The 25,313-nt window shown below is 40.7% G+C and overlaps 1 protein-coding gene and 1 long non-coding RNA gene across 5 annotated transcripts in view; one reads left to right on the forward strand and one right to left on the reverse strand.

The window, feature by feature from the left end:
* Window positions 1-1,289: 1,289 nt before the first annotated feature.
* Window positions 1,290-16,946, reverse strand: MFSD4B (major facilitator superfamily domain containing 4B). Its single transcript, XM_020890387.2, is given in 5 exon segments — window positions 1,290-10,442; window positions 10,444-11,654; window positions 13,297-13,413; window positions 14,699-14,867; window positions 16,564-16,946. Coding segments are annotated over 5 exon segments (1,737 nt in total). The 5' UTR covers window positions 16,747-16,946; the 3' UTR covers window positions 1,290-10,385.
* A 192-nt stretch (window positions 16,947-17,138) lies between these two features.
* The window catches only part of LOC110135373 (uncharacterized), a 48,364-nt gene continuing 40,189 nt past the window's right edge, over window positions 17,139-25,313 (forward strand). For all 4 annotated transcript variants that reach the window (XR_011481900.1, XR_011481901.1, XR_011481902.1 and 1 more), the window contains exon 1: window positions 17,139-17,323. This is a non-coding gene — a long non-coding RNA (uncharacterized lncRNA). The remainder of the gene's footprint in view (window positions 17,324-25,313) is intronic.

Here is a 25,313-nt window from a genome sequence, read left to right on the forward strand (position 1 = left end):
AAGACTCTTCAGCACTATACTGCACATGAATTTTTGTTTCATGTATTCTTCTGGATCCATTAAAGTTTCCCAAAGGAGAGAGAATTAAATGGCTGCGATAGTAAAACAACAGAAAAATTCTGCTCCTCCACCAAAAAAAAAAAAAAATTCCACTCCCCAATTATCATTTTCAGTGGAAGGTAGCAGAGGGGCCCTGCCAGTCCTCAAGTCAGTCCTTGTGAACCACAGTCTTTTACCCCATCTTTCCAGCCCAGGGAACCCTTAGGAGTGGGTGGTGTGGTCATTCGGTCCACTCTCATGCCTAGCCAAGCTCATGGAAGATGAAATGGGTGTGCAACGATCAACCAAGCCCCTGCTTCCTCATGAAAGCATTAGGGACCATGTGATGACTGGTGCTGGACCGTCACAGTCAGCTATGCTTAAAATCCTATCTGGCCCAATACTGAGGCTTCTAGAGGTTTTAATTTATCATGAGCCAGAAAAGGCCAAGCTTTGCCCACAGTCCCTGGCACGAGGCAAAGGTACAAGAGGATCCCCATGCAGAGTGAAGGGCATAGCTGTAAACTAGGCCACTGAAAGCAGAGACAGTAATGGTCATATAAGGACACCCAGAATGTCACCTACAACTGCTCCCACAAGACAAGGGAGAACGTGGTCACTGAGTTCCTTTCAGCTTAAATGTCCCACTTTAAAAAAATGTCCTTTTCTAAGACCCCCATAGTGTATGAAGGGGATAAGGAAGTTGCTGTATACCTGAGTCGCAATCCAAGTTAGAAGTATTTAGCCAAACAATCACCGCAGTTGTTTTAAACAAGTTAAGAAATAGGCAGTCTTTCCGCTGCTGGGCCCTGTACAAAAGGAAGCAAGGAGATGTGGCCCAGCTGCTGCCTGATGTGCAGTTTGAAAATCTCCTTTCCATTCTGAAACAAAGACACACCTGTCATCCTCTTAATTAGGGAAGCATTAATATCATTCAAGTAAAACATTAACTAAAATTTGCAGCTAGTAATAGCTTCTTTGGTGGACTTGTTAAGGTTAGCAATTAGGTCATAAACTTCTTAAGAGGAGCTGAAGGGCCAAAAATGTTAGCTGTCATCAGAGATTTCTAGATGTCATTTCTAAAATATCCATGTGAAGTGAAAATAAAATACTATTTCCATTTTATGAACCAATACACTATCGCACACATTTTGGAGCACTCATAAATCTAAAACCTGGAAATATTCTTGACTAATCTCTGGAGAGATACAAAACTCACTTTTAAAAATCCATGAAATGAGACACAAATCTTATCTTTAACCAGTACCAGTGTTTATTTACATCAATATTTTACTAAAGCAAGCTTTTACATTGTACAAAGCCATGTAAACAGTGAGCAGGCTTAAATCCAAATGTAATAAATCTACAAGTTTACCACTCTTCCTCCATTAAACCCCCCAAATCAAAAGTGACTAGCAAAAACCTGTCTAGAAAGGCAACTTCCAAAAGATCTGGGTTTGGTTTTGGGGGGGTACAGAATTTCAACCAGTATTGATTACTCCCTTTAACTGACCAAGCAGCAGTGGCAATAACACAAAGCATGAGAGTTCTTCCTCTCCATTTCTCCTTCAGAGAAAGTACACAGGATTTCAAGCATCCATAAAAGAAACATGATGTAACCAAGCTGTAAATCACCCTTTAAAAACCACTGCAACGAGTTTAGAAGTTTCAGTTCTCTGCATCGATAAAAGCAGCAGTTCTCAACCTCTACTGCACATTACTTTAGGGGGTACTTTAAAAAATATCAACATTCAGGCCCCACTTCACACCAATTAAATTCTTATTTAAGTGAAAAGGCTTGTATCAGTAGATTTTGAACACTGTTAGGTGATTCTAACAGCAGTTAGGGTTAAAAACCACTGGAGCAAAATGGCTGATCACTTGGCCAGGGGATAAGAATACATGCTGCAATCACGTTTTCCCTTCAGGCTGTTTTTCCTCCTGGAGTTTATGGGGTTTGGAGGGTGTAAAAGCAAAATGTCACTCTGCCCTGCTTCTGTATGACTAAGCTCTTTTCCTTATCACAGTCTGCAGACACTCCCCCTGCCCCTCACCAAGATAAAACCAAAAGTAACAGGGTCACCTAACTGGCTCTGATCTCAGAAACAATAAAACCACGAACATTTCCCATAAGCCTGGACTCCCTAACAAAGCAATTCTATCCCTGGCTTTTGCTGTACTGGTATCTGAAGACTTGTCACGATCTCTACAAATATGAATATGTCACGACCTCTTATGAATATGTGCGGGCTTCCCTGATAGCTCAGTTGCTAAAGAATCTGCCTGCAATGCAGGAGACCCCGGTTCAATTCCTGGGTCGAAAAGATCCCCTGGAGAAGGGAAAGGTGACCTACTCCAGTATCCTGGCCTGGAGAATTCCACGGACTGTATAGTCCATAGGGTCACAAAGAGTCGGACACAGATGAGTGACTTTCACTTTACTTTCTATGAATATGATAAACACGTAGGAGAGTTACTGCTTTTCCATATGAACAGACTAATGCAAACTTGTATTGCTTTTTTCCTTAAATGTGTTTCTACTTAGCAAGCCAGTCCTGATCTTGGAGGTAAACTTTTCCTTTCCGAAATGCTTCTGTCTCTGAGTTTATCTTCGCTAAGGGTAAAGGCCCAAAGAGCATGCGGACCCAGAACTCGGTAAACCCCACAAGGAAAGAAAATTCTCAGGTGAGTGAGAACCGGCTCAGCTAACCCATAGGTGTTTGAAGGTGCGACCCAAGATTCCAGTCCAACCAGAAACGTGTCCTTTGGCGCCTCTGAACAATCCCTGAGGTCTCAGACTACCTTGCTGCAGCTTTCCTCAGCAGGTTTCCACTGTATTAACCTCGACTGCACTGTGCTAAATCATTTCTTATAAAGCTCTAAATCAAGAATCACTTCAGAGATTACATGTAAAAATATTGGAAATGAACAGACACAAACCTACACCAAGGAAACAAGAGCCTGGCTCTTGTCAATACTTTACTGACTTTTCCGAACTGATAAAACCCTTTACAATAGGCTTTATTGATGCTTCAGCTAACAAAGACTGTCACAGCAAATCCTACTTGAAACAGTAAAGCATAAGCTTGATGCCAGCAAGCATCTCACCGGACTTGTCCTCCGCTATATTCCCGCGGCAGATTACTAAGCACAGTAAACGCTCAGTCGCTTCAGCCGTGTCCGACTCTTTGCGACCCTAAGGACCACAGCCCACCAGGCTCCTCTCTCCAAGGGATTCTCCAGGCAAGAATACTAGAGTGGGTTACTGTGCCCTCCTCCAGGGGATCTTCCCAACCCAGGGATCTAACCTGCATCTCTTACATCTCCTGCATTGGCAGGCAGGTTTATCATCACTAGTGCCACCTGGGAAGCCCAAATGCTCAGTAGATACCTGCTAAATAACTAAAATGTTTAGACTTGGAAATTTTTCTGGTTCACAGAGATTAGAGCTTTAATAAGATCTCTTGCAAACTGGAAATCCTCTTTTATCTCTCTTAAGTACACAGGCTACCCTATTAAGAGAGAGCTTTTGTCCTTGACAGAAATCATACAATTCACTACCAACCTTGTCTAATAAGCTCCTCAAAAAAGATCTACCATCGGATGTAACCGTTTTTCCAATTTTGATTCAAAACATGAACCAGACCATCTCCCTAGAGCCTGACAATTTGTATCACATTCGGGCATCTGCTAGCAAATATCCATTAAACCCAGCGCCACCCCAGGTACAGAGTAGACAGGGGTTGTAACAGCCCCTGTATCAGAGCAGTAGGGAGAGACGTGTTGAGATGGCCACTCTGGGTGGCAGCAACAGGCGCTGATCCGAGAGAGGTCAATTAATGGGCTGGTCACTAACTCCTGAGGCCAGGCTCTGCCCAGCAAGGAAAAGGGCAGCTACTCAAGTCAGGCAGACAGGTTTCCTCTGGAATTTGGACTAGAGGTATAGAGAGGATGGGCCTAAGGGAGGAGGAACAGGGAGAAGGTCCACAAACAGGCAGACAGCAGCCTGGCCCCAGCACCGGGCCCACTCCAGCCCGTGGTTCCCTGACCACACGCTATCTGTTCCAAGGTGGCCAGGGGAGTCTCGGTGTCTCCAGACAAAGGAGAACATGACATGAGACCAGCCATTTAGCAGAAAATGGGGATCAAAATTCCAAAATACATGATAATGATACTTGGTACTCCAAGGACAGGAGAGGAAGTTTCGTTAATACTTAGTCTATAGGGCCTAGCATAAAGTAAGCTCTCAGCATAAGCTTAGTGAACGAACAAAGATTGGGAGCAGAAATAACAAAACTGTGAGGCAAACACCTGACATTCAGGTTCATTTACTCAGGGTGTGAGTGATACTAAGCTAATTATAATGCACCAAAAGCCTGCCAAGAGTTTGAAGCGATACTGTTTCCCTCTTCCTAGTGGATTAGAATAATATCTAAGCAGAATAATAAAAATAAAGCACCCCTCAAAATTAAAACTAGAATCATCATATGATTCATCAATTTCACTTACGGGCTATACCTACAAGAATTAAAAGCAGAGACTCGAGGACGTACTGTATAGCACAGAGAACTATACTCAATATTTCATAATCATCTATAAGGGAAAAAGTCTAAAAAGAACACAGACACACGTATATGTTTATATATATCATATTTATATAATATACATACAACTGAATCACTATGCTGTACACTTGAAACACAACATTGCAAAATCAACTATACTTCAATATTTAAAAATTTAAAAAGCAGGTATTTGTACATCAATATTCATAGCAGCATTATTCACAACTGCCCCAGGTGGAAGCAAAGCATGTATCCATCAACATATAAATGGGGAAACAAAATAAGCACACAATAGAGTATTGTTTATTTTCACAAAGGAAATTCTGACACTTGTTGCAACAAGATGGACCTTGAGGATGCTACATTAAATAAAATAACCTGGTCATAAAAGGACAAATACTGTTTGCATCCACTTATATGAGGTACTTAAGAGCGGTCAAACACTCAGAGACAGAAAGTAGAATGATGGTTGTCAGGGGCTGAAAGGAGGGTGGAATTGGCGAGTTACTCAGTTTTGCAAGATAAAAAATGTTCTGCAGATGATGGCAATGACTATAGCACAATAAAGAGAATGCCCTTAATGCCACTGAACTGTACACTTAAAAATGGTTAAAATGATAAATTTTGTTATGCATATTTTATCACAACTAAAAAGGATTAAAAAAAAAAAAAGAAAGCATCTTATTAATCTCAACAAATTGTTCAGAAGCTAGAAAGCCCAACCCCTTAAGCTACTCATGTCATCTTACAACTTCAAAACATTTCTCCAGGCCATCCATTAACTAACATTACCAAATACATCAAAGGCAAGCTTCAATAACTTAGAGAAACTGAGGCATTCTGCAATTAAAAATGTAAGTCAAAAGGAAGACAGGAGACAATAATAAGAATCAATAGTCACAGTGCAAAAACCTAAGGGATCCTCCTCCTTGTTGTTGAAGAATTAAAAGAAATAAAAAGGGCAAAAATACAGGACAAGAAAAGACATAATTACAATCACCCCAAGAAAACGTTGGTAAATAAAGAACAATTCTGTTTCATTGTAAAAATTCAGTGCTACACAGTTTTAAATCATTAAATATGAAACTACTTAAATCTAAATAAAAATCCAACTCACGTTCAACCTAGCTCAAATGCCAACTGGCCAAAGTGCATTAAAGGAAAGAGCTTAAATATTCCTTCTAACAACCAAGTCACTAGCTTTGGTTTGCTTCTTTTATACCCAAGGAAACCAAAACCTTCTCTTTTAGATCACCAGGTCTTTCTTAAATGCCATAATTTATATTACGCCATTTGACAAGGTATCTATCACAACCTTCTGACCCCAGATAGTAGTTAATTAATCTCCAGAACAACAGGAAATAAGCCTTCCCGGAAATACCCTGTGTGATGACTTGTTTGACGCCTGGTTTCTCCCACTGGACCTGTGCTGTCTAAATATGGCAGCCACCGGCCAATGCAGATCCTGGAAAGTACTGCATTAGAGAAGTTCCATGAAGGCAGGAAATTTCGGATCTTTTCACCAGTGTACATCTCCCCTAGAAACTATCAAACAGGAGGCATTCGGTAACATGTGAAATAAATATTCAACAGCTAATGCAGCAGATGGAGAGGACTGAAGAGAACTCAGTCTTAGAATAGTGTATATAAATGGAGGGGGTTCCTTGGGACTGTAGACTCCCAGAGATTTAGGGTCAGATTTAGAAGAGCTAAAAGAAAACAAATGAAATTCCCAAAAGAAGTAGCAAAGAATTTAACATTCCCAAAAAGTGGACCTTGCTACCCAAAGTGTGGTCGACCCATGGGCCAACAGCACCTAGGAGCTTGTTAGAAATGAAGAATCTCAGTCCCTAACCCAGTCCAACTAATTTAGAATCTGCATTTTAAGAAGCAATTCTAATGTAAAGTATGAGAAGCACCAGTCTATTTCTCTATCTTTCCAGATTGAGCAAGTATTCTTCACTCAGCAAGTTTGGAAAAAAACACTGCACACAACTACATGTAAATCGACAATAACCTTCATAAAAATTTCAATTAAAAGAACAATTGTAACAAACTTTGAAATCACACAGTAAGCTTTTCTGTATCCCTTCCCTATCACCTCTACCACATCCCCATAAGAAAATATCAGACACACACAGCATCTGTGGGCTCCACATACAAACACACACACTCACAACAAAACATTACGGACACATAGTATGAACAAGGGCACTTAACAAACACAAGGGACCCCAGAAGAATATATCTACTTTCACTAAGAATTTTAAGCTCTATTTCAGTAATAATTTTTAAGTGGCAGGATTGAAAGCTACATTGCTATAACAAAACAAAAGTTCTGGTTATGAGAAAATTATCCTGATTATTCAATAAATCTACTTGAAACAAAATTACTTTACATGGAGTCTGGGTCTCACATTTTTCAGGAATGTGTTGATACTCTATTTTTGTTCTTAATAAATTACAACTATTCAAACTAAAAATGTGTACCAAATGTAGTATCAATATAACCTAGACATAAAATTCAAGTTGTTTCTGATACTTTATCTGGAAGAAGGAAATTTTTTTTACCCCTTTACCCTTGGTCTTGGGAAACTAAGCTGATTAGAAATGTAAGAACTTTCTAGGTATTTAGGATTATGATTACTTACATTTGTCCCTTAAAAATTTTAGGTACTTCCCTAATCTTCTACCATGACCTTTTTTAATACCTTCATATATAATAAAAAATGATTATTTTAAAAGATTTTTCTTTAAAAAATAATAGGGATTGAAAAATGCTCTCAAAGTCTTCTTGAACTTTACTATAAAAATACAATTAGACTGAAACTTACTAATTTCCCTCATATTAAGCTGCATTTGAACAGGTTAAAAAGCACAGTGGAAAAGGGCACAAAATAAAATCTCAAGGAAAAAAGCCGAATTCTGAGTTAGGTTTATTGGCCTGGTCTATTGGGGAGTTTTCCATTCCTGCGCTAGAACATACAACGGGTTGTATCTATTATCACTTTTGGTGACTGCAGAAGGATTTTTCCCCAGCTAAAGCTTTCTGGCTCCCCTGAGTTTTGCAGACACTTGAGTATAGCAGACACACCCTAAGGTGACCCCCAATAATCAGATACATCCATATACTAGCCTCTTCCCTTGAGTTTGGACAGACTCAGACTTCCTTCTAGTCTACAAAATCTGGCAAAGGGGACAGGCTGTCACTCCCATGATTACACGGTATCATTAAAAACCCCAGCTTAGTCGGCTCCAGTGAGATTCTCCTGCTGGCTTTGGAGAAATAAGCTGCCAGCTTCGGAAAGATCTATGAGAGGGCCACATGGGATGATCTAACAATCGAGACAGGTGCCTGCTAACAGCCAGGAAAAAAAAAAAAACACGGAGATCTCAGTCTACTACAAGGAACTGAATCACTGTCAGAAACCACGCGGCGCAGAAGGGAAGCCGAAGCTCCACAAAGCACAGCTCTTCCGACAGCCCGACTGCAGCCCATGAGATCCTGAGCAGGGAACCAACCCGGCGAAATCAGACCCAAACTCCTGACTCAAGAGAACCGTGCGGTTACAGAAATAGAACATCTGTTGTTCTAAGCTGTTAAATTTGTGATACAATAATTTGTTACTCAGAAATAGAAAACTTCAGTATTGGTTACTTGAGTACCGGCAGACACTTACTTAACTAAGAACTGATTATTAGGATGAAGGCTAATTCCTGGAATTGTACTGTCTTATCTTTCCAATATGGAAATACATTATCAAACTTTAACAATCCCTATAATCTCACATGGCCATTCACATTTTGGTTTGTGGGATTCCAATGCATTTTTTGTGGATTTCCAAGTTTTCTACCATGTTCTTATTACCTTCTTTCCCTGAGATGCACTTTTACCCTTTAAATGTAGATACCACAGGTTGAATCCCTATTCTGGCAAGCCACTCAGATGCCAAACAGTTGCTACTGTCTACATTCCAATAACCTGAGAAAGGGCAGCGAGTGGAGCAGAGCTAATCTCCAAGTTCTAGCTAAGAGAAAAGGACAGAATAAAGACAGCAAGAATAGGCTTTTCACTGTTAATTTCTCCACCAGCCCTCTCCAAAACTGTCAGATTGTTAAAATGAACCAATAATGGACAATGGTCAAGAAAGGTACTATTTTCCACTTACGAAAAAAACAAAGGCAAATTTACAGAAATTAGTTCAAAAGTAGACATACTGCAACCAAGTAGAAATTTGGTATTATTCAGCACAAAATGTGCTAAGAAGAAGTGAACAAAATCTGTCATCAATGCCAGTCATTTATCAAAGGATACCCCACACCAGATCTGCCATGCTCATGATCCCTCTTAGGCACCCAAGCCACTTTCAAATCCTTCCTTTGATTTCCCAGATATTTCAAACTCAGGAAAGAGGAGGTCCAGAGGGCTGACACAGGTATTCCAATCACTGGAAAAGACTGTGTCTCACGGTAAATTAAATTAGCAGCCTAATTTACAGTGCTTACAACGTGACTACCAACTAGTCTCTGTAAGGAGCAACTCCCAACAGCAGACTCATTCCCAGACTGTCATTGAGGTAAGCAAAAGGCCACAAGAGACCCCGTCCACAGCCCTACTAACACAGTAACTCTGAAACAGCTTTAAAAACTGCAACAAGGCATCTCCAAATCCTGTGTGAACACAGAGAAAATGAGCATATAAAAATAACTTCTCTTCTTAAAATGTCTGTAAAAACAGTACAGTCTCCATCATTAAATGAATCACTGTATTCACTGAAACTAAGACACTGTTTGTAAAATGCAACATTACTTTATAGAAGTATATGGGGAAAAACTCAATTTTGTCACATTAAATGATCACTGATTTTAACACATACTTTGATTTCAGAGATGTTAAAAAATGTGGAAAAAAAGGTGCACCTCAGAATCAATGACATACAATACTAAAAATGTATTCCTCAGAATTATTCAAATTAAGTATTAAATACTGAGTCTCTTAAATTGACATTATTCATAGTCAGTAGCACATTCTTAAAGCTATTCATTTTTCTTCACTTCTCATTTGAAATGACGAATGGAATGGCACTTATATTCATCTCTGACAGACATCTTGCACAAACTGTAAAAATGAGGGATTCCCAGTTGAAAGTCATCTCACTTTCATTAGAGACCCAGACCAGGAGATGAGATAAACAAGGCCTACCTAAGTCAGATGACTGAGTGCAGGGCCAGACAAGGAAGCAGAGTGGAGGTTTGAAGCCAGGTCTCTAGGACCTGTTCTGTGCTCTCTTCATAAAAATCTGAAAACATCAGTAATTACCATTTTTTGATCCAACACTACAGAGTAAAACAATTAATAGAAAACTCTGTCCATTTTCAAAGATGTCTTTTTATGAAACGATTCTCAACTTCCCTGGCAGAATACTGATGATGGATAATTTGTTTGGCTAACCGATTCACGTTACTAAACAGTTTTGCTTTATCCGAATGGCACACCCAACTTCTCAAAAACAAATGCCCTCTCTGCATGCTCTGAGGAGGGGTGAAGGCCATAAAATATTACCTAATCAGCCACATGCCACCAAACACTAGCCTCACAACAGGATCCTGCTGTATGAGATCACTGGTTCTCTACGGAAGGCTCTGGGGATTATAGAACATCTCAAAACTTTTTAGCATTTGCTATACTCGGACCTAGAAATTTTGATCCTCAAAGCTTGTTGCAAATATGTTATGCTTTGCTCTGACTGGCCTCTTTAGAACTGGTGATTATTTGAGGAGTCAGTAAATAATCCATCCTCTCAAAGCATTAGTCCCTTTTGTCCTGGTTTCTTGCAAGGTAATTCACAGAGGAGTTGCCAGTATTAACTGGAGAGGATTCAAACATTAACACATTTGAGTAGGAATGGTTGGGGACTTCAGCTGTAGGCTCCATCAAAATATCTCTAGATGTCTCTATTACAGAATTCCTCATTGTATCATTCATTTCAATCACTTCAAAGTCCATTTCATTCCATTTTTCTGCATCATCTTCTTCATTCTCTTCCTCATAGTCATTGAGCCCAGAGCTAGAAAGCAGAGCTTTCTGGTCCTCACTTTTCCTGTGTTCTCTTCGCTGACGATCAAGCGGCAAGGTGGCTAATTTGTACAGCACAGGAAATAAAATAGCAGTGGCTATTGATGACCCCAAAGAGGTGTACAAAACTACAGGCAAATCAGGGTATTTGCCTTGAATAATTCCAATTACTGCAGGAATAGCCATTTCTCCCAGGGCGGCACCGACTACAAAAAATGCTGCAGCTTTCCCATGGATGGTCGTGTACTGCTCAATCCAAGACACTCCACTGGGGAATGTGGTCGCCATTGAGGCCCCATACACTGAAGTTGCTATCCACAGACAAACTGGGCTCTTGTTGAAAAGCACCAGAAATAAAGATGAAGTCAGGCTGCCAATGTTGCTCAACACAATCATGGTTCCAGGTTGTAAACATGTAGCAAAAAAGATCGCCATGCCCCTGCAGGCTGCAAAGGTCCCCCAGAAGATGGAGTTCAACCCGGCCGCTTCGCTTTCCTTCATGCCGGCATGGGTGGTTGCGAATGAGAAAACGTAAGAGCCGTATGTTACCTCAGCTCCCACATAAAAGAAGAAGAACAGGAAAAGGAGGCAGAGAAGGGCGTTGTGATATTCGGCTCTTCGAAACCTCTGAGCAGATGCTCTTGCTTTTTCCTGCTTTGAGCTTTTCTTTAAAAACAGAGCAAAGAAAAAGACAGCAACTACGAAAATATAAGCACCGATGACAGCGTAAGCCCACAGTAAATTCATATCGTCAGGTATTCCAAATAGAGATTCTGAGTCAGCTTCATATGACTGGTTGAAGGCAGATTGGTTAAAGTCAGCCTCTGTGTGGTTTTCAGCAGACACCGTCGTGCCCAATGCCAATTTAGCCAGCAATGGAGCCAAAAAGGCACCGAGGGCAAAACTGAAGTGTAAGGCCTGCATGTGTGGGGCTCCTCTGTCCCCCCAAAGAGCCAAGATTAGGACGTTACCACCTATTAATGAGAGATGGAGAATGATTTCATTATAATAACTTGGCAAAAAAGAAAAAAGTTCATTACTATCAGAAAGAAATATTTTACATGGCACAAGAATTATAATATTCTAAGTTATAAACTGCGGCAACTAAGTCAATTCTATGATTAAGGAGCTCTAACTCACCAACACTACCAGGAAACTCAGCACTGGAACCTCGCACACTCACAAACGGAATTCTACAATTTAGTAAAGCACTAACACCTAGAGCCAAGTACATTAGCCCAAGGCTTTTTACAATACAGTTCCAATACCAGGCCTGAGTACTTTGGCCACCTGATGCGAAGAGCCGACTCATCAGAAGAGACTCTGATGCTGGGAAAGACTGAAGGCAAAAAGGAGAAAAGTGCGGCAGAGGACGAGGTGGTCAGAAAGCATCACCAACTCAACAGACATGAATTTGACAAACTCCAGGAGATACCGGAGGTCAGAGGAGCCTGGTGTGCTGCAGTCCACAGGGTCACAAAGAGGTGGACACAAGTCAGAAACTGAACAACAATAACACCGGGCATAGGAGGGGTGGGGGTAGGGAAGGATATTTGTATTTACTTACTCCTGAATATTTTAAACATATATTACATAGTAATACATATTATTATATGTTATTATAATGTATATATTACATATATTAATATATATGGTGTGTATTAATATATATATATTATATAGTCATATACTATCATCATATAGTAACATACTATCATCAGATAGTAGCCAAATGACCAAATTTTTCTATACTGGAAATCAGTAGCCACTTAAGAAAAATTATTTATGTATACAGCAGATGCAAAACATATATTCAGAAACCTGAACATGACAGGATTCTGCCCATTACAAGAAACAAGTAACAAGGATACCTTCTAACATCTGCAGTTATACTGTCTATGTATCTACAGGGTGAAGACGAGAAGCATCAAGTATTTTTTTTCTTTCTTTTTAATATATTTGCACATAAACATACAATGCTATCCTGTAATTTCACAACCAAATTAAGCCCAAAGTAAAAAATATTTCTCCAACCTATCAAATACCATGGAAGAGGCAGAGAAAGTTGGCTTTAGGGGTGAACGAATGTTACAAACGTTATTTAGTACATTTTAAAAGATAGACATGAGGGCAGAAACTTTTGAGAGAAAAGGAAAAGGGAAATAATACACAACACAGGTTTCTCTTAGTTCGAAAGGCAGAGTGCATTTTAAATTGGAGGACTGCTTCTATGTTTCCTCAGCCATGTAATGGTTCCAAACTTGGTCTCATCTATTAATTCATCAACTCCTGCCACATTACAATGACAAAGACCTATGGGGACTGAAAGCCTGCTGTCTGCACTGTAATCACCCACACCGGGGCCCCTCTCCTCTTTGGATACTGGAAATCAACAAACTCTCAAAGAACAAAACCCTCTGAATTCACTCTGTGGCTGGCTGCCCAAAAACAGGCACTCTACTTGGCAAGAAGGGTGGTACCGACTGGGAGCCCCCAAGAAAAACACAGTAGGTCAATGTCACTTTAGGGACACTGCAAGTGACAATCTAATATCATCTGCTCTTTTTCTAGTAGAAAGATGCTACTCCCAGAGATGATAATCAAGGGCTCACTGACCTGTATCCAGAATGCCAATGGAAACACCAAAGGTGGACATCATGACGATAAGTAACACTGCGGTCTTACAAAATGGAACAAGATAAAGACCAACTGTGGTAGCGAACATTGACACCCCTGAGAAGAAAGGTCAAAGACAGCTATGAAAAACACTATTTATTGCAAAGGGTCATGGATCAAGTCAATATCATAAAAACTCTCAAAATGCAAAATATGCAAAACAGGTCAAATTAAAATTGAGTAATAAGGAGTAGAGGAGAGGTTCTGCTTCTGTAAAGTTATTGCATTTAAAAGTTTTTATCATCTTTATGAACTATAAAGTATAAGCTATTCTAATATAAATACACTTCTAGTACTGCTAATAATCAAACCATACATTATACCAGAAGGCAAAATTTTATAGTGAAACAGCTCAAAAATTATTTATTTTTAACAACATAAAGAGATTTTTAGATAAAGGTAAAATATTAAATGCAATTACGATAGTAGTTCGTAGTAGAAATGTATTAAACAGTGGCACGAGTGGTAAAGAATCTGCCTGCCAATGCAGGAGACACAAGAGAAATGGGTTCAATCTGTGGATCAGGAAGATCACCTGGAGTAGGAAATGGCACCCCACTCCAGTATTCTTGCCAAGAAAACTCCATGGAGAGAGGAGCCTGGCGGACTATAGTCCATGGTAGCACACAGAGTCAGACACAACTGATCAACTGAGCACGCAGCACAAACAAATTCGTTTGAAGACTAGGGAAGGAAATGTAAGAAATACATTCAACCCACTATGGAAATCAGAGGGATTATTTACTCATTCATCAACAAGAGTAATTATCTCCTTACTTCCAAAGCAGTTTTGTCACAGTAATCCCAATTTTCTTTAATTATGTCAACTTATCCAAAAAAGAGTAAGTTAAAAGCTTTGCTATCTATTTTAAGAGTAGAAGTGGAGAGGCCTGGATTGATCAATCACAAGGAGCAGCTGGGACAAAAATTGAGCATTCATCATTTCACCCACCATCCCCTCCCACCTTTGTTCTCAGCCCAGGGTCTAGTCTGGGCAGGTCTGAGGAGTTTATTCTGATCTATGGCCCAGAAGATCTGCCCTAAACACTGACAGAGCTCTTTAAACGTGATCCAGCAGTGGTATCGAGACCACAGTGAAGGTCAGGATGGCTAAGGATCGCTAACACACTAGGACTAATCTAAATTTTCAGAGGCATCCAGCCCAGATTCCAAGCAACTGCCAAGATGAAAGCAGGCAGCAGAGAAATCTGGCTTCCAGTGAGGATGCCTAAACACTGCTTTTAAGCTGTCAACCATTCTGCAAGCCAGTATGTTTCATATTTAAAAACAAGCTGTAAATTCCTTGAAAGCCTCAAAGAAGCTGAAATTGTCTTTTACTTACCCAAAAGGAGAAAATGATTCATGCTGTCGAAAAGAACTCCACCAATCACAGAGCCACCCAGGTATCCAAAGGCACGGCCCACAAAAATCAGAGAAAGACTGCTGATGTTGCGGTTCACATTCGTTGCCAAGTCTTGAAACGTGGGTCCCAGTATAGCAACACTCATTCCCTAAAATTCAAACAGACAGAAGTTTTTATTTACAATCATTAAAATAATGTTTATGTATGTGGTAGCTTTTTTCAGTATTAAAAAGGGAGGAAGGGACTTCAGTGGAAGGTAGGAGATTAAGTCCCATAGTTAAGATAAATTCATAATGCACCTACTAATAGCACTACTACAGCTAAAGACTATTTCTGGTGTGCCAAATCCTACGGTTTTTCTCATCTTGACAACTCTCAAATTACAATTTTAAAAAATTAATTCTTTTAGCTTTTTGCTGCAATTGTTTCCTTTTTGAACAATACCAGAAAAGACTACAGTATTTCTATTAACAGTAAAATGTAACATTTAAAACGTTTTTGAAAGTTTTTAGTAGTCTGAGACACATTGCATGCACAAATAACACAAAAATTGTGATGCTAAAAATTTAAGTTTTCAAGCCATCAAAATATTATCCCATTTTTGATGCTGTTAAAACAGCAGAATTTCTGGATGTACATGGGGTCCTTCTTTTAAATTACATGTATAAAACAAGCAAGAGAGAAACAATTTGAACGTTTCTCAATCTACATTTTTCTTCAAAGAAAACCAAACCCTCAGAGTAGTCTGTAAGGCTTTCTTAGACAATATTACATACACCTGTATGCAACGGATTTAAAAATAAAATTTTATTGAAAGACATGTAATTTTAGCAAAAATTAGGGGCTGCAACGGGCTTTCACAGGAAATTCGTTGGACACTTAAAAAGATGTTTCCAATCGGTCTCCATCTCAAGAATAAGTGGTTCTAATTGCATAACTCTGCCCTAAACGCTTGGATGTAGCCCCTCCCCAGACGGAGGCACAGACGAGAGCGAGCGCCTAATACAGGAGAGAAGGCAGCGTCCCAGCTGTAACCAACTTAGTCCCACCTGCAACGCATCGTTTAACAGGACGAGGCACGGCGCTTGCATTAACTTTTCTTCAAATACAAATACTCTAAGAATCAACTCGGCCTCACAGAAAGACACCAAGTGGCCAGAAGTGACTGCTCAGAGAACTCACCCTCCCAACTCCCCAAGACCCCAATATTTAAGACAAGCGACTAAGGGAAGTTTTCTGGATTAAGGCAACCGCCAGACGGCCAAGACGTTTGGCAAAAGGCTAAACTAGCCTTGCAGTTGTTCGAGGAAAAACATTCAAGGATCAGAAAATTTGTTTTACATAAGATTGTAGTTAGACTACGAAACATTATTCCTGGCTCAACCACTTAACCAGCTGTGTGGTCCGAAAAAGTCACTCTCCCTGTCTGGGTCTATTTCCCCATTTGCAAAAATAAGGGGTCAATTCAGTCAAACGAGTAAGAGAACCCAATAGAGCAGCTTTGTGCAGTAATTTGGCGGTTGGGTGAGCGCAGGAGATGAGAGGTTGCGCGGCTATTGACCTGGCGACCCCTCTTGCATTCCCCCAACCCCACAGAGAGGTAGACAGGTTTGCTGTAACTGGATAACATTAAATATTACGAAAATCTATTTTACGCTTGACAATATTTCTCGAAAATCGTAATTGTGCCCATTTTACAGACTGCAAAACTGAGGCTCGGGCAGGTGGATGAGCCCAAGGTCACAGAGTCTGCAAGCGGCGGAGACAAGAGCTCTGGAGGCGCGTTCTCTGCAAGAACGTCTGCCCTCGTCTCGGTTTGGGAGGATTTCAGCCCCGGCTCTCACCAGCCCCAGGAAGGCGGCACACAGGAGGACGGTGATGAACCAGCGCAGCATACTGCCTGCCCGGCCGCTCCGCCGGGAGCCCACCACTGCCTCCGGTTCATTCTCCGCCGGGGCCTCGGCCTGGAGAAGCCGCTGCCCGGCAGCCGGGGCCCCGGCCCCACAGGGTTCCAGTTCCAGCTCCATCGTGGCGGCTCCCAAGCAGCGGTCTCGCTACCGCTCGGCTTCTCAGCGGAGCCTCGGAAACTCGGCACCCTGCCCCGGCCTCGTGCCTCCAGAGCCTGCGGTACCGGCTGGCGCCACCTCCCCAGGGGCGGCCCTAGTCCGGGCGGAGGAGTCGAACTTTGGGACGCGCCGGCCGTCGCAGGCTGCGGCCGCGCGCCCGCCCCCACGCAGGGCGCCCGCCCCCACGCAGGGCGCCCGCCCCCACGCAGGGCGCCCGCCCCCACGCAGGGCGCCCGCCCCCACGCAGGGCGCCCGCCCCCACGCAGGGCGCCCGCCCCCACGCAGGGCGCCTGCGCGCATCACGTGGCGGAAATGTGGCCTCTCGCCAACCGCGGCCTCTCCCCAAACCGGAAGTTGATGTGGTTGCCCCGGAGACCGGACGTCTCTCTCAGGCCTCAGCATCACACTTAGCTGAGCCCACAGAGGCCGTGCAGGCGGGCGCCCCGCGGCGGAGCGAGCTGAAGCTGCAGCTTGGGACGAGTCAGGAGGTAAGATGCCGCCGAGCCGTCACGAGGAATTGTTGGCCGAGAAACGCCAGGTATGGCTTCGCACCCGCTCCCCGGGTCTCCTTGTGGGGCGGGTGGGGCAAAGGAAACCTCAAGAACTCTCTCTTATACAAATTTACAACAGTTCTGCCCTAGTTCCTTTGAGTTCTGTCGACTATTGATCTGTCGTTCACCTGTCACTCCACATTTGTTGCGCCACTATGTAAACTTTCATGTATGATCTTAAGTGATCCCTTTAACAACACTCTAAATTCCATACTATCTTGGTTTTACAGATAGGAGGATGGAGTCATAGAAAGTAACAACTTGCCCAAGGTCAGTCATAGAATCAGTGGCTGTTCATAAACAGTGTAACAGTAGCTCAAAAAAGAAATCTGGAGCCAAAGCTGCGGTTTCCAGCACACACTCGCCCCAATCTCCACAAATATTTCCATTGTTGTAAGGAAGTGGAACAGGGCATGGATTTGTAGAATCCCCGAATTAACAGTAACTTCCCAGGTGGTGCTAATGGTAAAGAATCCACCTGCCAATGCAGGAGACGTAGAAGACGCAGTTTCCATCCCTGGGTTCAGTAGATCCCTTGGAGTAGGAATTGGCAACCCACTCCAGTATTCTTGCCTGGAAAGTTCCATGGACAGAGAAGTTCCTGGCCGGCTGCACCCCATGGGGTCGCAGGGAGTCGGAGACGACTGAGCATGAAGCACTGAACTGGATAATACTATACCAGTGGAAAAGGAAAAACCTTATATTCTGTATCCTACTTTAGCTTTTTGTCTCCTTTTGCTCCTTGACCAAACAGGCCAAATGTGTATTTCTCTTTGTCGTCTATCTGGAATATTCTTTTCCACCTAATTAATCCTTAGCTCATCCAGGTAAACTCCCAGATTATACACACCTGCTTGTCATCATTTCCCTTGCAGCCCAGCCCCATCAATTTGGTCATTAAGTACTTTCCCCATGTACATCAGAAAGTACAGGTGCTATGACTTTAAGAGAACCTGTTTTAGATTTCCGAGTCAGGGAATATGTCTCTAAGTTTAATGGGGTTGAAACAAAAGGCGTATACATATATTAAAGAGAATAAAATATGATATGGGAGAGGTAGGTTAGGTCCAAATTGCTAAGGACAAATCCAGATCGCCTCCATTTCTTTCTCTTCTCCTGAGACTCTGAATGACTTGTACATTAGATCTTTTGATATAGTCACAAAGGTCCTTGATGCTCATGTTCCTTTTTTTTTTCCTAGCCATTTTTTTCCACCTCTGCTCTTGAGTTTAGATAAGCACTGTTGATTTCTCTATCTTCAAGTATACTGCACCCATCCAGTGAATTTGTTTATTTCAGATATTGTACTTTTCAGTTCAAAATTTCCACCTGGTTCTTTTTCATAGTTTCTTTTTCCCTGCTAAAGATGCCTATCTTTACATTCATCTTTACCTCCTGGAGCATATAATAGCTGCTTTAGAGTCTTAGAAAATTCCAGCAACTGTGTTATCTCAGAGTTTGTGTCTGTTGCTTGTCATTTTCCCCTTGGAATTTGGTCACATTTTCCTAGTTTTTTTGTATGACAGGTAATTTTCTATTCTATCCTGGACATTGTGTCAGTTATACTGTGCAGACTCTGGGTCCTGTTAAAATCCTCTGGAGAATGTTTATTTAAGCAGGCCGTCAACCTGGTTATTAAGTTCAGGCTGCAAGTTTCCTATGGCCTTGTGTGGGTGAAGGTGCCAATGTCAGTTCAGTTGTCAAAGCCGGTACTGTGCTGCTCTGGGCCAGTCCCGAACATGCAGCGCTCCCGGGTTCATCTGAGACTTGGGCAGTGGTTTACCTCTCAGACCAGTCGTCTGAGCTGTTTCTGTGCTGCTTCGGGTCCCTCACATGCACAGGGGCAAACGCAAGGGGTTTAGATGGTTCATACGCAAGATTTTAGGGGTCACCTTTTCTAGCTCTCCCTTCTCCCCTCCCCACTCACTTTCCAGTCCACAGAGTCTCCATTTCTCAGTTCCTTGGACCAGAAAGATGGGGTTTCCATCAGTTTCAGTTACTCAGAACACAGCTACAAGAAAAAAAAGGCGGGGAAAGCCAGGCAGTTCATTGCCTTGCAGGTTTCTTTTCTCTAAGTCTTGATCCCCGCCCCCGCCCCTTTGTTGACTTTTAGCGGTCCTTGGGTGCTTTCTCTTTGTATTTCATCATGAGTGGAGATGGGCCGGAGTAGGCTTACGATGCCAGCGCTGAACCAGAACTCTCCCTCCCTGTCTTTGAAGAGTCAGCTGAGGTGTTACTTCCTCTAGGAAGTCTCTTCTGATGCTCCTCTTGGTCTCTGGTCTGTTTTAGTTTCCCTCTGACACATAAATAGGAAAATCCTGTGTGAAGTAGCCAGTGGCCTACTAGAATTATGCATAAATTCATAAATACAGAATTTTCCTATTTATGTGTCAACTTCCCTTTTATACTAGGAATGCCCAAAAGAAGGCTACTCTGTGTTATTTAGTCTTTAGCATAGTGCCTGGGACATAATGTGTCTTCAGTTAATGCTTGTTGAATGTAGTAGACTTTCTGAACAAGCTAACCAAAAATCTGAATTCCTGTGTAGCCATGCTACTCCTAAATGTTCTGAACATTCTAGCTTGTGTTACGGTTATTTCAACACTTATTTTTAGTTCCCTAGGAGATCGTAAGCTCAGTGAGATGGAAACTATGGACCTTAGGTCTCTCTCCCCACTGTGGCATTAAACATTGTATTATATACTTTATAAATGTTATATAATTGAGGTTTTTTGTTGTTCAGTCACTAAGTTGTGTCTGACTCTTGATGACCCCATGGACTGCATCACTCCAGGCTTTCCTGCATTGAGATTCAGTAAACTAATTTTAAAGTTAAATGTTTTAATTTCACCCTGATTAAACATCAAAATAATTTTTTTTCTCCAAGGAAGAGATCTGTTTTCTCATTCTACCCACTTCACTCCAGAAAGCAGCCAGATACTTTTCCCACTTGCCTCCAGAGGTCACTCACCACCTTTTTTTAAAAAGAGGTGATTAAAATAGGACATTGCTTCATGCGAGCTTCTCTTTAAACCATTACTGAGGATAATTTTTTTCTCATAAGACAATTCAAGAAAAATAAAAACACTGATGGGCCTTTCTTTATAAAAATAGTTTTGATTCCCTTGGGAAAAAATGGATATTTTACAACATCTATGACAATTTATGAAGAAAGTAAATATCTGGGTCTTAGTGGCTAGTAGGATCCTACCTTGGCATATTTGTGAAATAGCAACAGGGAGGCAGATTTTTCATCTTTCAACTTCAAGTTTTACTTTGGACAAGAATGAGAGGTTGGGATTATGTTTAGGGACTACATATGACTATTGCTGCTAAGTCACTTCAGCTATGTCCAACTCTGTGCGACCCCATGGACTGCAGCCCACCAGGCTCTCCCGTCTCTGGGATTCTCCAGGCAAGAACACTGGACTTTTAGGACCTATTTAATCTTTATTCTCTGGAAGGACCATCCTTTTTACTTATCAGATAAGTTTCATCAGTTCTTAAAGTGCATCATGAAAAACTAGGTGTCATCATAACTATTTCTATCAGTATACTAAATGATCTTTCTTTAAAAAGCCCAGCCTGTTAAAACCGACTCAAAGATTTAATTTCAGTAAGATAACTTTCATGTTTGTGCTATGTATTTTAAAAAGTTTGAAATAGCATTGAAAGGACCTAACATTGGTGTCTGTCTGATGGAATTAATTTATTAAAAATCAAAACTTACTGATTCTTAATTTCTCTTTAAAAATACAAACTTAAAATTTTCTTTAGCTGGATGCATTGTGACAGTTAGGGCTGCAGGATTCTCTGAATCTACTGTCTTAATGGTCTCCTAGACTGTACTGATAAAAATCTTTGCTGTATGTATTATTATTAGCCAAAATCAATATATCAGGAAAATAAAGCAACCAAAAGTGAGAGTGTGGCTACTGTGGACTCTGCAGAGGAAAACAGGCTAACATATGCACCACAACTGCTGAGCCCACAGTCTGGAGAGAGCCGCATCTCCTACGCCCCCGTGACACAACCACCGAAGCCCATGCTCCAGAGCAAGAGAAACTGGGGCAGCACAGCTGGAGCGTAGCCCCACTCACCACGATTAGAGAAAGCCCGCACACAGCAAGAGACCCAACACAACTAAATTTAACACTTAGTGAAAGAAAAAGAAAACTTAATTGGCAGTAAAACCTGACCCAAGCTGATATGAATGAGGCTGTTAATGATTTTTTATTTACTTGGTGAGAATGTGATATTAATGTTTTATTATGTATCCATTGAGAGTATTATAAAATCGACAATATATTGCTATAGTACCTTCCCATTAAAAAAAAAAAAAAAACTGGATTCTGAAACATGTGCAACCAAGGCTGCCAGAGAAGGGATTATAGACCTGTATATTCTTTTTAAAGGTGATTTTACTATTAAACATTTAGGAAAAAGCACATACACGCATACACATGCACACATACCAATTAAGCTACTACTTCTTGGAGAGTATAAAACCTTGAAGCACTTTCTATATAATTCTCAGCTGAAAAGTAGTTATTACTGGTCCCAGTTTACAAAATAAGGAAACTAAAACCAGTTAAAATGCTTAACTATTTCATCCAACCACTAAAACAGAATATCAAACAGTATTGTCATTTGTAAGGCTTTTTTAAATTTCAGGTTCTATCTGTAGATGATTGCAGATTCGTATAGAGTTGCTTTATTCCTCCTTTTAACAAATGTTTAAATGCACAGTACATTACTGTTAATGGCAGGTACCATAGGAGTTGTAGTTCTCATGTATTTTTGGAGATTGACCTTTTATCACATATATGGTTTGCAAATATTTTCTTCCATTCTGTAGGTTACCTTTTCACCTTGATTGTCTTCTTTGCTGTGCAGAAGTTTTTTACTTTAATGTAGTTGCACTTGTTTATTTTTGTTCTTCTTGCCTGTGCTTTTGGTGTCATATTCGTGGAATCACTGAATTCATGGAATTCAGTGACATTACCAAGACCAATGTCTTGAAGCTTGCATTTTGCAATCATTTGTGTTATTCTTAAAGAAATAATGAAACTGTCTTTCTGATTAGGAAAAATTTGTTATACCTTCCAGTAAATAGTAAGACAGTTTTCAAACTTCAGAGTGCCTTATGTCAGAAGAATGCTGTTATCTTTGCCAGCTTTTCACCATGCTTCCTTGTAAAGTGGTCACTTAATTTTGATGGTTTCATTGCTTCATTAAAGAAAAACATGTTAACAAAATGAGCATACAATAACTGTTCATTTGTGGGCAAAGATATAAAAGCCAACTTGAAATATTCAATTGAATATTGATACTTCTCTATAATTAATGAAATAAAGACTAAATAAGTATATTCTTATAGACAAATTGCTGTGAATGCCACATTATAGATGCAGACTTAAGTTGTTTTAGATAACTTGAGTACTGACTACTCAAATATCATGAGTGCTATTCCTTTGATGGTTTTCCAAAATGAAGACCCACTGTTGGGTTCTAACTAAAGCAAAACGTAGTGATCCCTTGAGTTACGTAATAGTTTATGCTCTTGGCAAATTTGGTGTTTTATTGAAACTATGCAAAAAATTTTGTTTTCATGTATAAGAGAGTTAGAATCTAAGCTCAGATACTTACAAAAAACCAGCTTTTTTCACGCAATATTTAGCAGGACATTCAAAAGTTGACAGTCTGTGGGACTACCCAACATTGTATCCAACCATATACATTGTAGGATGTCCAGCATCTCTGACAGCTGACCACTAAATGACACCCTCACAGATTTCCAGAGTACCCTCTGGGTACAATAAGACTTTAATTGAAAACTGCTCATGTCAGATGTCAGCCTCAAAGCTTGGCAAATAGTGTTCCTTCACTGGGGCAACAGAAGACAGTGACATTTCTATTGTATGCTATTAGGATTCCAGATAAGGTATTCTTTTACAAGATGCTTCATATTAAAAGTTCATACATGGTAAGAAATTCATGTATGAACTACCTTTGTTCTTAAGCTTCAAAACATTTATAGACATACTGTGATAAAGGATGGTCATTGTTAGGTGGCAGAACTTCCCTTACCAATAAAAGTTGCTTGCTGTCTAGTATCTAAAAGAGGTCAGTCTGTTTAATAGATGTGATAATGTCACCTGGGACAGGTGCCTTGAAAAAAACTTCCTTCTCCTTAAAACCCATGGCAGCCATTCTCTATTGTCACTAGGTCTATAACAAAGATCAAACCTCAACGTGATTCACAGGAACAGGTGTACACTGTGATCCAGGAGGACCTAGCTTGCACATCAAAATAATTGCAATGGGTGGGTTGCCATTCCCTCATACTTCAAAAAAAATCAGAGTTTAGAGATTTAATGTAAAAATGAAGCCATAAAGCTATTAAAAGGGATTTTTAAAATATAGTTACATAATAAGGGTAGGCCTTACTAAACATATAAACAATGATAGAGTCTCTAAAAGTGAAAACTTTAATTTGAAAAAAATGTAAAAAGACAAACTGGGGAAACTTTTACCAATGCTTATTAGAGTCTCACATAATATATGAAGAGCACTCACAAACCAATAGGCTTCCCTGATAGTTCAGTTGCTAAAGAATCCGCCTGCAATGCAGGAGATCTGGGTTTGACCCCTGGGTTGGTAAGATCCCCTGGAGAAGGGAAAGGCTATCCACTCCAGTATTCTGGCCTGGACAGTTCCATAGACTGTACAGTCTGTGGGGTTGCAAAGAGTCAGACATGACTGAGCGACTTTCACTTTCACTCACCAACCAATAAGAAAAAGAGAAACCCCTCAATAGAAAAATAGACAGCGGATTATAACATAACATGCCAAAGAAGAAATGCCGTGACTGAGAAGCTTATGAAAAAAGATTTACACTAATTAGTCACAAAAATGCAAATGTGGACAGATACCATGTATGTCCACTATATGAAGCACCTAGCATGATCAACAGTAAAGAATCTGCCTGCAGTGTGGGAGACCTGGGTTTGATCCCCGGGTTGGGAAGATCCACTGGAGGGGAGGGCATGGCAACCCACGCCAGTATTCTTGCCTGGAGATTCCCCTGGACAGAGGAGCCTGGCAGGCTACAGTCCATGAGGCCACAAAGAGTCAGACACAACTAAGCAACTCAACACAGCACAACACAACACAGCATGATGAAATTCATAGAGACAGAAATAGAATGGTGGTTGACAGGGATGGAGGGAGGGAGGGTTGGGGAATGGGTACAAAGTTTCCGTTTAGGATGATTGAAGCATTCAGGAGATGCCTGGTGACCATTACCCAACTGTGAATGTACTTAATGCCACAACACACTTTAAAGTGGTTCAAATGGTAAATTTTATGATAAGTAGATTTTATCATAGTTGGAAAATAAACAAAAATGCAAATTTACAATGAGTGGGTTTTTTTAACCTATAAATTTTTCGTGTTTTAGGATTTTTAAAAATAATCCTAAACATAATAATCATACCTAGTGTTATAAAGGTACAGAGAAAACATGTGGTAATGCAATTTGGTAAAACAGCAAAAATCACAAGTTCTTGTCCTTCCACCTAGAAATCCCACTACTAGGAATCCAGCCTAAAGGAAATAAAGATGAGCATAAAAATTTAACTATTAGTTTGTTCATAGCGGCAGTGTTTATTATTGTGGAACTGAAGCTACTCTAGGTAGCCAATAATAGCGTTACATCAAATTAATTGTTCATCTGTCTCATGAGATAATTGTGCATCTATCAAAAAAAAAAGATGTAGAATTTTATTAATTGATATATGTGGTAAACTTCTGTTGTTATGCCTTCCCAGAGCCCATTCATCCCTTTTTCAGACAACAGAACCCCAGTTTTCCTAGAAGGGAGCCTACTTCTCCTCTTGTTCCATGGAGTGGGTTGAGCACTAGCCAGCTTCAAGTAGCCCGAGGCTGAGGCCTGGCTGAATCAGCATATTCTGT

This window comes from Odocoileus virginianus, chromosome 19 (genome assembly GCF_023699985.2).
Source record: "Odocoileus virginianus isolate 20LAN1187 ecotype Illinois chromosome 19, Ovbor_1.2, whole genome shotgun sequence".
In the NCBI taxonomy this organism is placed as follows: Eukaryota; Metazoa; Chordata; class Mammalia; order Artiodactyla; family Cervidae; genus Odocoileus; species Odocoileus virginianus.